This window comes from Geotrypetes seraphini, chromosome 8 (genome assembly GCF_902459505.1).
Source record: "Geotrypetes seraphini chromosome 8, aGeoSer1.1, whole genome shotgun sequence".
In the NCBI taxonomy this organism is placed as follows: domain Eukaryota; kingdom Metazoa; phylum Chordata; class Amphibia; order Gymnophiona; family Dermophiidae; genus Geotrypetes; species Geotrypetes seraphini.
The window spans coordinates 96,086,918-96,099,229 of NC_047091.1; the positions used below are offsets into that span (position 1 = coordinate 96,086,918).

Consider the following 12,312-nt stretch of genomic DNA (forward strand, 5'->3'; position numbering starts at 1 on the left):
TCCTGCTATGCCCCGGGCTAGATGCCCCGAAGGTGGACGCCACACTGAATCACGGGGCGGAGTAATCGGTTCCAAGGGAGGCAGGTCACTAAACGAGGGTTTCCTCGAGGGAATGGGCTCCAGAGGAGGCATCTCACTAAGAGAAGCCCTCCTCGAGGGAATCGGTTCTAAAGGAGGCATAGCATTCTTGGAGGACCTCCTCGAGGACCCGGACACCACTCGCCGCTCCTCCTCGCCGAGCAACGAGGTCGTGCGGCGGGGAGGAGGAGGAGGGGGCGGTCCGCCCCTCGAAGCCGAAGCTGGGAGGTCACCCTGGATGGTGGCAATCAGACGAGGCCCCATGGTTTGCATGAGCTCAACGAACTGAGCCTCCAGAATGGACCGCAGCGAAGCCGATATGGAGGGATCCGCACCAAAAGGGGGCCCTTCCGCACGGTCTCCGCGCTCTTTAGGTGCAGTGTGCTTCTGCTTGCCAGCTTTCGGCACCTTGAGCACCACTGGTGGAACTGTCGGGGTCGAGACCTGCTCCGAAGGAACGGAGGAAGGCACCGGCGCCGAAGCCTGGGCCGAAACCGGGGTGAATGATGCCGGTTTCAGGAGGCCCGAAGCAGCTGGGGAGGCAGCGGGCTTCGCTGAAGAAGTCGAAGCCCCCGTCGATGTCGAAGCTGCAGGCGCTGACAAAGCATCCATCTTGAACATGGACTCCCAGAGCAGACAGCGGCGCTTAAACGCTCTCGCCGTCAGAGTGGAGCAAGGCCGGCACGATTTCGGAAAGTGATCCGGTCCCAGACACTGTAAGCAGCGTCGATGAGGGTCCGTGAGCGAAATCGCGCGCTGGCACTTGCTACACTTTTTGAAACCGGTAATCGGCCGGGACATAGGCCGGAAAAGCTCCACCGCAAGGTCGAAGGCGCAGGGCCTCAGCCACGCGGCCGACCCGGAGTCGGAAGGAAAAATTTTTTTTTTTTTTTTTTGAAAAAAGAAATCAAAGAAAGAAATAAACGCACAGGAGAGCCCAAAAGAACTCAACCCGCGGCAAAAAGAAGGCAAAAAAGATTTTCAATGGGCGCAAATTGAAGATAGACTTCTCAGCTCCGCGGAAGAAAAAGAACTGAGGAGACACGCCCGGAGCATCGGGCGGGAAGGCACTGGCGCATGCGCGGTGCGGGCATCTCGAAACTTCTGAGTTTCTTCAAGCAAGACATGCTTGCAAGATGTCCGTATCGGGGCTCTGTCGGATGACATCACCCACTAGTGAGAATACCTGCCTGCTTGTCCTGGGATAAGTAGGCCTTTACCTAGGGAACCATTTTGATGACAGCCACTATAGACCCCAGGACTTATAGGTTCTACCAAGCAGACGGAACCGACAAAGCCAGCAATGTCTGAATCTGACCGCAGAGATTCTGCCTGCATGGGTCGGTGAGAAAAACACAACCTTCCACTGTGTCAAACCAGACCCCCAGATATTCCAGGATCTGCACTGGCTCCAAGTGACTTCCTGAAACTGATCACTAAACCCAGCTCCTGTAAAAGCTGGACTACTTGAGCCACTGCAATGTTGCAGGCATCCTTGAACAGAATGCAGATAACTAATCGCCCAGATAAGGATGGACTTGGATCCCTTCTTTTTGTAGATGCACCACCACCACAATTATCACTTGATGAAAGTGTGCAACGCTGTAGCCAGCTCAAAGGGGAAAGCCTTGAACTGAAAATGCTGGCTGAGAACATGAAAGCTCAGGAACTTTTTGTGCACTAGAAAGATCATAATATGGAGGTCCAGAAACTCTCCTAGCTCTACCAAGGTTATCGCTGAGTGGACTGTTTCCATCTGAAACCACAGGATCTTGAGGGCTAAATTTACAAACTTGAGATCTAGAATGGGTCTCCAGTTCTCCGAGTCTTTCTTGGGTATGAAGTATATGGAGTATCTGCCCAAGCCTGATTCTCCCTCCAGAACCCGCGGCCTCTATGGCCAGAAGGCTCTGTACCGTTGCCCACACTCTTTTCTTTGTCCGAGCAGCTGCAGGGCGAGTTGATAAAAGAGATCCAGAAGCAAAAAGGCAAACTCCAATTATAGTCCTCACAAATAATGTCCAACACTCAATAGTCTGACAAGATGGTCACCCAGGCCTCCCAGTGCTCCATAAGCCAACCCCCTGTCAGACACTGAGATACTTTTTGGGGGTGTCTGGCTCCCCATCTTCGTTGTCTGGGGACTGAGAATTCCCTCTGAGAGAAGGAGCCTGCGGAGCTCTGACAGAAACATCAAGAACCTTGAAAGGAATCACAACCGGTCAACTTTCCAGTAGGGATTTAGACCAACAATCTGCCATGCAGGCCATGAGATTGTCTAAACCCTTGCTCAAAAACATCTGCCCCTTAAAAGGGCAAGCGCCTCAAAGTGGCATTAGAAGCCAAGTCTATAACCCAGTGCCGGATCGAGAACATTTTTGGGCAGACGCTACTAAAGCTAAGGCCTTGCTCAGGACTTTGAAGATGTCATAAAGAATATCAGCCATCAGGAAAGAGTTTCAATTATAATCATGCCCACTATCAATGAAAACTCAATATAGCAACAAGGGCAGATAAGTACAGTTAGATAAATCTCATAAAAATTATCACCACTCAGCGTGAAAACATGAGAATTTACTCAATAAACTCACAAAGACCTTTTTGGAAATTTTAATAAATCTCAATTTCTAAAAATTTTCAAAAAGTTTTTAATATAAATCTCAGTGGATTTCTGAGAACCTTGCTAAATATAGCAAACTACAAGGTGGGTATATCATAATACGTATGATACTCAGATCAAAGGATCTCTTATAACACAAATTTCAGATCCCCATCCTGGGACCATAGCTTTAATCATATATACACCACCCTCCCTCACTCAAAGCAAAAAGCAGGAATCTTAATGTTGCCAAAATTGGTTTTATTTGCTGATGTTATAATTTCTGTTAGGAGGAACAGTTAAGGGATTTAGTTTAGCACTTGTAAGATTCTTGCTTTTTGCTTTGAGTGAGAAAGGGTGGTGTATATGATTAAAGCTATGGTCCCAGGATGGGGATCTGAAATTTATGTAATCAGAGATCCTATAATCCGAGTATCATACTCATTATGATATACCACCTTGTAGAGTTTGCTATATTTAGCAAGGTTCTCAGAAATCCACTGAGATTTATATAAAATTTAAAAAAAATTAAGTTTTTAGAAATTTGAGATTTATTAAAATTTCCTGAAAAGTCTTTGTGAGTTTATTGAGTTAATTTTCATGTTTTCATGCTGATAGATACAGTTAGATCATATTATATGAGATTTATCTGCCCTTGTTGCTATATAAAGAATATCAGCTACATAATCCACCTGTTCGAGAACAAACTAGGGGTAAATGCCCTTCTCTTCAGAGGAAGCCTGATGCAACACCATGTGGCATGCTCATGCCATAAAAGAGGCAGTCGCTTTCAGCACTAAGGAAAAAAACTCAAACAGCAACTTAAGGACCAAGTACACCCTTCGGTCCTGTGCATCTTTAAGAACCATCACTCCCTCATTGGGAATAGAGGTGCATCTGGTAATCTGTGCCACCAAAGAATCTACCTCATCGCGAAGGGGGGGAGGGGGGAACCATACAACTGGCTCATTATTAATTCCAGCCAAGCTAAGGAACCAAACAGCCTGTGTTCAAGCTCCTGATAAATCATGGATGCAAGCAGCTGTGCAGGGGACAACTCCTGAGCTTCAAAAATACAAAAGCAGGCTAGCCAGCTAGGCGCCCCCAAGGGCTAATCCTGCTAGCAAACAGACTTCATCAGCACGAGTTTGCAGCTTCTCCCAGGCAGAGGTTCCAACAAATGGGAACCCCTGGGCACCGAGCCTCCAATCGAACACTTAGAAAAATACCTGAAAATAATAAAACTGCAGAGCAGAAACACTTCTGAGCAACTTGCTTGCAGAAAACAAACTGAGGGGGTGGAAGCAGCTCCCTGGGAAGGAAGTGGAGTTGAAAAGATAATTGACAATTTTCTGCAAGCAAATTGCAGTTCAGATGCAAAACCCTAAAGTTCAGGTATATTGCACTAGATATAACTTTATGCTTAAAGCCGAGAATAGAATTACAGTCAGCAGAAAAGTGAAAAATGCTGAGGATTTTAACTAGGCTTACATAAAAGATTAATTTAACAATCAGGGAGTGCTAGGGAAGTAAAATTCCTAGACTTCATAAATGACTGCTTCTTGGAGCAACTGGTCCAAGAACTGAAAAGAGAGGGAGCTATTTTAGATTTGGTCCCTAGTGGAATGCAGGACATAATACAGGAGAGGTAACTGAGTTGGGTCTGCTGGGAAACAGTGCTCATAATGATCAAATTTCAGCTGATAACTGGAGTGACATCGCTAAAGAAATCTACTGTAGCAGCATTTAATTACTACACTGGTAACTGATAAATGAGGAAAATGGTTAAAAAGAAGCTAAAAGGGTTTGTGGCAACATACCATCGTGGAAGCCCACATGTTAAAAAAAGTTGAAGGAAGAGGAAACAAGAGCCAGCATGGTTAAAAAGTGAAGTGAAAGAGGGATCTCAGTTTATATTTGAGCCACTACTCAACCGATGGCATGGCTGTCCCCCCCATTCAACTCCCCGATAACCACCAAGGCTGTAATCTTCAATAGAATAGTCCCCCCTCCTTCTCCCTGCTGAATACATGCCCCCCGTGATGAATCTCAATGCTGTATTCTAATCTGGTGCATCTGCACATGCTCAAAGCCTGCCAGCTCCTGCCTCCTCCGAGATTCTCAGAGAAGGCAGGAGCAGGCAGGCCTTGAGCATGTGGAGATGCTCAAGGCCCCACACCGGATCAGAATACAGCATTGACAGCGGCAGCATGTTTCCAGTACTAATGGTAAGCTGGTAAGCGCAATGGCAGGGAGTGAGGTGTGCATGGAGGAGGGTGGCGGGGGGGTTTGTGTGCACAGAGGATAGCGGCTTCAAGACTCATCATGGGGGCATCATCCTACTGAAGATTATAGCCTTGGTGTCAGGGCCAGCATTAGGGGAAGGCAGACAGGGCTGCTGCCCTGGGCCCCACAGCTCCAGGGAGCCCCACAGTCAAGCCATCTCCCTCCCTCCCCCTCACATTCACAGTGCTTTTTAAAACCAAAGTTTTAAATTTCAGCGGTCCCCTGACGCAGCAGCCCCAAAGTTTCTCTTCTGACTCAACTTTCTGTTTCTACCTGGTTGGCTCGCGTCAGAGGAGAAGTATTGGGATGGCCATTCCAGTGGCCGAGAGTGAAAACTTTGCTTTTGAAAAGCACCGCAAAGGTGAGGGGAAGGGAGGGAGATGGCCCAACAAGGGGAAGAGGTTGAGTGGCGCTTCAGACTTATTGTGTGGAGAAAAGGAGGGGGTGACAGACGCTGGCTAGAAGATGAGGGAAGTGAGAGGGGAACAGATGCTGAATGGAAGTGAAGAGAGGGGGAGCAGACACTGGATGGAAGTAGGGAGTGGAGAGGGGAGCAGACGCTGAACGGGAGGGAGAGAGAGGGGGAAGCAGACGCTGGATGAAGTGGGGAGAAGATAAAGAAAAAAGGGTACATGCTGGATTGGGGGAAGAAGATAGCGTTAGTGAGATACTGGAAGGGGTTAGGGAAAAAAGTGGAAAGCTGTAGGTACACACAATGAAAAGAGGGAAATTGAGGACTGGATAGTAAGAAAGAATTTAATCTAAACAGAAGCAGAAAATAAAATTGATAAGGAAGACCAGGGAAGGAGATCTTGTTGCCTATTCTCTTAATTAAGAACATAAGAGTTTCCATACTGGGACAGACTACAGTCCATCAAGCCCAGTATCCTGTTTCCAGCCGTGGACAACAGGTTACAAAAAAAAAAAAAATAAATAACAGATTTTATACTGTTCACCAGGATCACCCAAATTTCTCATCTCAGTTTATACTCGAGTCATCCCTTTTTCCTCCTTTTGGGGGGGGTCAAAAAAAGTTGTCTCGGTTTATATTCAAGTATATAAGGTAAACAAGAATATGAAGAACAGCTTGCCAAAGAAGCAAAAACTCATAGTAATAATCTTATATAGACCCCATCATTAGGTTCATAAGCTAGACTAGAACCATCACGGTCTGCATCTACACAACATTAAAAAGTAAGACCCTCAAAGGAGGGCTCTGATTTTCAATTAATTCTCTAAAAAGTCTTTAAGTCATTGAGCCTTGGGTTGTTAACAACAGGGCTGTGGAGTCGGAGTCAATTTTGGGTACCGGAGTCGGAGTCATGGGCACCAGAAACTAAGGAGTCAGAGTCGAAGGATTTATCTACCAACTCCACAGCCCTGGTTAACAAGCATCCGTTCTCAACCACGCTCACCTCTATAACCTAATTCTAAGTCGATTAAATAGACCCTAACCCATCTCAAATCTGAAGAAGAAAAATTAAATAAAAGTAAAGCAGACTAACTAAAGAGAGAGGAGGGGAAAGGAAGCATGCAGGGTCTAGAGAGGTCTAGCTTCACTCCATCACCCCGAGCTTTACTCAATCACTTCAGGCTCCGGTGAGACTCACATGGAGCTGCATTGGACCCACATCAAAAGCAGAAAACCTGAGAGGGAATCTGTGGGACCGTTGGATGCTCAAGGAGTAAATGTGTGCTCAGAAAGGAAAAGGCTATAGTGGATAGACCAAATGAATTCTTTGCTTCAGGCTTTATGGAAGGGCATGTAAGAAATCTACCTGAACTAAAAATGGTTTTCAAGGGTTATGAGGCAGAGGAATTGAAATAAATTTCTGTGAACCTGGAATAATAATAATAACTTTATTTTTATATACCGCAATACCACAAACAGTTCAGAGCGATTTACAGAGGAAGAGACTATATACAAACAGCAATATTACAAAAAACTTTTAAAATTACATTAGCATGGTAAGATTAATCAAATTTTTCCTGGAAGTGTTTTAGAAGTATATCATGGCAGAAATGGAGTCAGAGAAATTTGTCAAAGAGATAAGTTTTAATTGACTTCCTAAAAGTTTGGTAAGAAAGAGTGTTTGAGATAAAGTTGGTTAAACATTTTATTTCATTTGCCTGCTTGGAATGATAATGTTCTATTGAGGAATCTCTTGTAGATACAGCCTTTCAAGGATGGGAAAGCGAACAAGTAGGCAATACATGTACAAGTTGTGCCTAGAAATTCGAAATGATGAGATAGATTGGAGATGAACCTGTTATGGTTTTGAAGCAAAGGCAAGCAAACTTAAAAATAACCCTTGGAAATCTTATTAGAAACACTGTGGGATGCTTTCAAAGCTATCATGAGAGGGCAAATCATATCATATTTTGCACATATTAGGAAACAACTTACTAGGGAATTTTTTAATCTGGAACAAAATATTAAGGATTTGGAGTCCAAATTGGCTGTGAAGTGGGAACAAATTACTTTACAGACCCTCTTAAAAGTAAAATATAGATATAATGAGATCTCTTCACAATTAGCCAGGAAAGATTTGTTTTTTCAACAGGCTCTGTATTATGGAAACTCGAATAAGGCTGGAAGATTATTAGCTAATTATCTTAAAGCTAAACAAACCCAATGGTAACGCAAAATTGGAAGAACTACGACTGCCTAAATTTTCCTTTCTGGTGGGCAAATTTGTGCTGCAGCTATAGATATGAAAAAATGAATGCCGATAGTTTGGGGACAGTAATTTATTTAAGCTGGTTTGGGGGCCGTTGACATCATATATTACTTCACTATAGTAGGTCTTTGATTATGAGTCAGTTTTTGTTTATTTTTGTACACATTCAGGAAAGGGGGGAGATTATTTCTGTCCTAATTTGACTTTTGAGTATGTCCACCAGCGGTGGGAGGAGGGTGAAAGGATATTTTTAATCTAAGGTTATTGGGATAGTCTATATTTCTGTGTTTTATTGAATGATCATTGGGTGGGGGGGGGGGAGAAAATGGTTGGTTATGCATATTTGTAAGTTGAATGTGCTTTTATTAACTTATTATATGATATATATTTGTGTATTGCACTTTTGAAGTTTAGAAAATCAATAAAGAATTTTTTTTAAAAAACAAAAAAAACCCTTGGCAGACGTACTAAGCCAAATTGACACGTTAAGAGTGATAAATCACCTGGACCGGATGGTCTACATCCCAGGGTACTAAAAATTCAAACATGAAATTGCTGATCTGCTGTTAGTGATCTGTAAGCTGTCGCTAAAATCGTCTGTAGTACCTGAAGTTTGGAGGGTGGCGAATGTTACAAAGATTTTTTTAAAGGGTTCCAGGGGAGAATTCCAGGGAATTACAGTCCGGTAAGCCTGACCTCAATGACCGGCAAAATAGTGGAAACAATTATAAAAATAAAATTGATGAATATGTAGATAAATATGATTTAATGAGACAGGGTCAGCATGGGATCAGATTAGGGTGATCTTGCCTCACCAATTTGCTTGACTTCTTTGACAGTGTGAATAAACACATGAATAATGCAAGCCAGTTGCTGTAGTGAATCTAGATTTCCAGAAAGCTTTTGACAAAGTTCCTCATGAGAGGCTCCTAAGAAAATTAAAAAGTCATGGGAAAGGAGGCAATGTTCAATTGTGGAGTAAGAAGTGGTTATCAGATAATAATAATAATAATAATAATAATAATTTTATTCTTATATACCGCCATACCCAGCGAGTTCTAGGCGGTTTACATTAAATTAGATTAGGATCCACATGAACTTGTAGATTTACAACAAATTTATCGGGTTAACAACAACTGTAGCCAAAAATTGGCAGATGAAAGGAAATTTACAACAAGTTAGCCAACTTCGTAGATGAAGAGGGCAGAGTTAATTACAACAAATTTATCGGATTTAGAACGGATTTGGTCAGACTTGGTGGATGAGGAAGGAAGTGGGTAGGAGAAGCAGGGGGAGATAGGAGCTATCGTGAAGGAGAAGAGTTGGGTAGGGGGCCCTGAGATTATCTGAAGGGTCGGTTAAGGGTCTTGTTTGCTGAAAAGGTAGGTTTTGAGTGATTTTCTGAAGTCGAGGTAGGTGGGGGCCTCGAGTAGATAGAAAACAAAGGGTAGGTAAATAGCCATTTTCCTCAATGGAGGAGTGTAAATAGTGGTGTGCTGCAGGGATCTGTACTTGGACCGGTGCTATTTAACTTATTTATAAATAATCTGGAAATTGGAACTACAAGTGAGGTGATTTATTTATTTAAAAATTTATATACGACATATAACAATGCGGTTTCCATATCACATACATAAAATCTTGTTTCCCTGCAATTACCACATATAAAATAGACAGATGACACTAAACTGTTCAAAGTTGTTAAAACGCTTGCGGACTGTGAAAAACTGCAGGAAAACCTTAGGAAATTGGAAGACTGGGCGTCCAAATGGCAGATGAAATTTAATGTGGACAAATGCAAAGTGATGCACACTGGGAAGAATAATCCAAAATCATAATTACTGGATGCTGGGTGTCATTGTGGACAATACGCTGAAACCTACCACCCCATGTGTGGGGGAGGCAGCCAAAAATGCAAACAAGACGCTAGGAATTATTAGAAAAGAGATAGCAAATAAGACTAAAAATGTTATAATGCCACTGTATCACTCAATAGTGGAACCTTACCTGGAGTACTGCATTCAGTTCTGGTCTCCTTATCTCAAAAAAGATATAGTAGCACTAGAAAAGTTTCAAAGAAGAGGAACCAAGATGATAAAGGGGATGGAACTTCTCTCGTATGAGAAAAGACTAAAAAGGTTAGGGCTCTTCAGTTTGGAAAAGAGATGGCTGAGGGGAGATATGATTGAGGTCTACAAAATCCTGAGTGGTATAGAACAGGTACAAGTGGATTGATTTTTTACTGCATCAAGATATTTACAAGACATGGGGACACTCAAAGTTACAGAGCAATACTTTAAAAACCAATAGGAAAAAATACTTTTTCACTCAGAGAATAGTTATGCTCTGGAACGCGTTGTCAGAGGATGTGGTAAGATCAGTTAATGTAGCTGGTTTTAAAAAAAGTTTGGACAAGTTCCTGGAGGAAAAGTCCATAGTCTGCTGCTAGAGACAGACATGGGGAAAAGCACTGCTTGCCCTGGATCGGTGGCATGAAATGCTGCTACTGTTTAGGTTTTTGCCAGGTACAATACTTGTGACTTGGATTGGCCTCTGTGAAAATGGATACTGGGCTAAAATGGACCACTGGTCTAACCCAGTAAGGCTATGCTTATGTTCTTAAATTTTACTTTCACGATCTGACTGAGTCCAAAGTTCCATATACACCAGTGTCTCGCAAAACTTTGCGAGCTGGCAGCACACTAAATTGGGGGCCGTGGCTTAAGGGCATCCAGAAGTGCATGGACGTCAATGTATGACATTAACACGTCAACATGCGCAGGCTCTCCAGACAGGGCCCTGATACACCAGTTTGGGGGGATTGCTGAAAAAGAAAAGGCACGGAGAGGCGCTGGATGACTGCCTACAGGATGTACCTCTCGCTGTGAGAGGCACATTCTATAGGCAGTCAGCCGGCGCCTTTCCTCCTCAGCATCTGGTGGCACACCTGGAACCTCACACATTACAATGATGTACACTGTAGGGCAGAATACTATTCTCAGCTCAAATAAGATCTTACACAGAATTCTGACCATAAAGAGGCTGAGATCAGACAAAGAAGAATGTGTCTTTCTTTTACAAAATGCCTTTCAACGTTATAACAACAACAAAAAAATTAAGTACTAAAACATATCTGACGCAATAAGGCACCTTATGCTCCTTGACATCCCAAATCTTTCTGTCTCATGTTAATACCATGCAAAATGTCAACCACAGCATTATGTGTTGCTAAATACAATTTATATCCCATATTACACAAAATAATACACCAGAAAACATTTAACACAACACAACTGTATTTAGAATGTAATACATTAGGAATTACTACAGCAACAAAATAATAATCAGGCTAATGATAAAAAAAAACATGGAGGCCTTAACTCTTGGGCCTAGCTACAGAACTAAACAGTAAGATTAGTGGGGCATCAGTGAAAAACCATTTATGCCTTCGCGTGGCTCCAGGAAGGCTTGCCCGCGTATAGTGGAACAAAGCGAAGACCATTACAGTATAAAGAATAAGGTCCAGACTGAGGCCCTGCCGAGCCTGGCGGTAGCGGGCCTCCAGCCTCACCTCCAGTGAGTTAGTTGCACGGCAGCGTGCGCCACCAAAAATAAAAAGCCTCTCGCTTACCATCTGGAGGCAGAGGTCCCTCCATGGCGGAAGCTGCCCCTTCACTTCCGCCTACCTCCGGGACAAGCCCGGCACTACCAACGACCTCCACCACCACGGCCACGGCCTCGCTCTAGCCGCGATGGTCGAGACGTCAATACGCCTCTCGCGCCATAGGTTGTTCGCACGCAGTCAGAGACCGACTACGTGAACGTATGTGACGTATCCTCGTTGTCCTGGTTCCACCCACAAGCGGCCATATTTGATTTGGGCAAAATAGTAACTGGGGCGACCGACGAAAAGGGCAGTAAAATGTGGTCTATTAGGGAGAGATTTCAAAGAAAAAAAAAGTAATCCATCAGACATAAGGATTGGATACTAAAGGACAAAAACGAATGACTACTTATGAGACATTTTGGAACAAAGTATAGTGTGTAACATGGTTCATAAAAGTCCTTCGTGTGATAAATGGTGCTGCTAGGTGATAGCCCTAACAGCTACCTAATGTATAATAATGTGGGAGTGGAGGCTCGTTCACCCCCCCCCCCACCCGAGGAAATATACAAGTAGGCAATGGCGTACCTAGGGTATATGGCACCAGGGGCCCATCATATTTTGACACCCCTCCCCCCATCTATATGAAAAATATGATTTTTAGTAATAATCCACATAACGCACAACAAGAGTGTACCTAGGAAAAGGCAGCATCTTAAACACTGCACTAGAACACCAACACATACATTGTAAAACTAAACAAGCCAGATCCCGCACAGTCAATTGATCCTGTAGTCAATGCCAACTGAAAACTGTTCTTTTCATACACACAGAACAGAGATACACCCTTGCCCAATATGGAATAATCACAAACTAAAAATAGAAATATGTAGACAAAAGTTAAACTGAACCGCCAAGAAACCAGACCCTGGATACAATGCAACACCACAAAACAGTAACACATGTCCTCTAATACAGTGCAAAATATAAAAACAGTAGATGTAAATTTGAAAAAACTGATACATAACAATCACCACTTTACAAATTAACAAATAAAAATAAAA

At 43.3% G+C, this 12,312-nt stretch overlaps 1 protein-coding gene across 7 annotated transcripts in view; it reads right to left on the minus strand.

Annotated features, from left to right (window-relative positions):
- Positions 1–11,441, minus strand: part of CHERP (calcium homeostasis endoplasmic reticulum protein) — a 155,827-nt gene extending 144,386 nt beyond the window's left edge. For 3 of the 7 annotated variants that reach the window (XM_033955331.1, XM_033955329.1, XM_033955325.1), the window contains exon 1: positions 11,276–11,440. In XM_033955331.1, the coding sequence (XP_033811222.1) occupies positions 11,276–11,300 (25 nt within the window). In that variant the 5' untranslated portion in view covers positions 11,301–11,440. Of the gene's footprint in view, positions 1–11,275 lie in introns of all 7 variants that reach the window. The other 4 variants (XM_033955332.1, XM_033955326.1, XM_033955330.1 and 1 more) reach the window with 3 other exon arrangements.
- Positions 11,442–12,312: the final 871 nt, after the last annotated feature.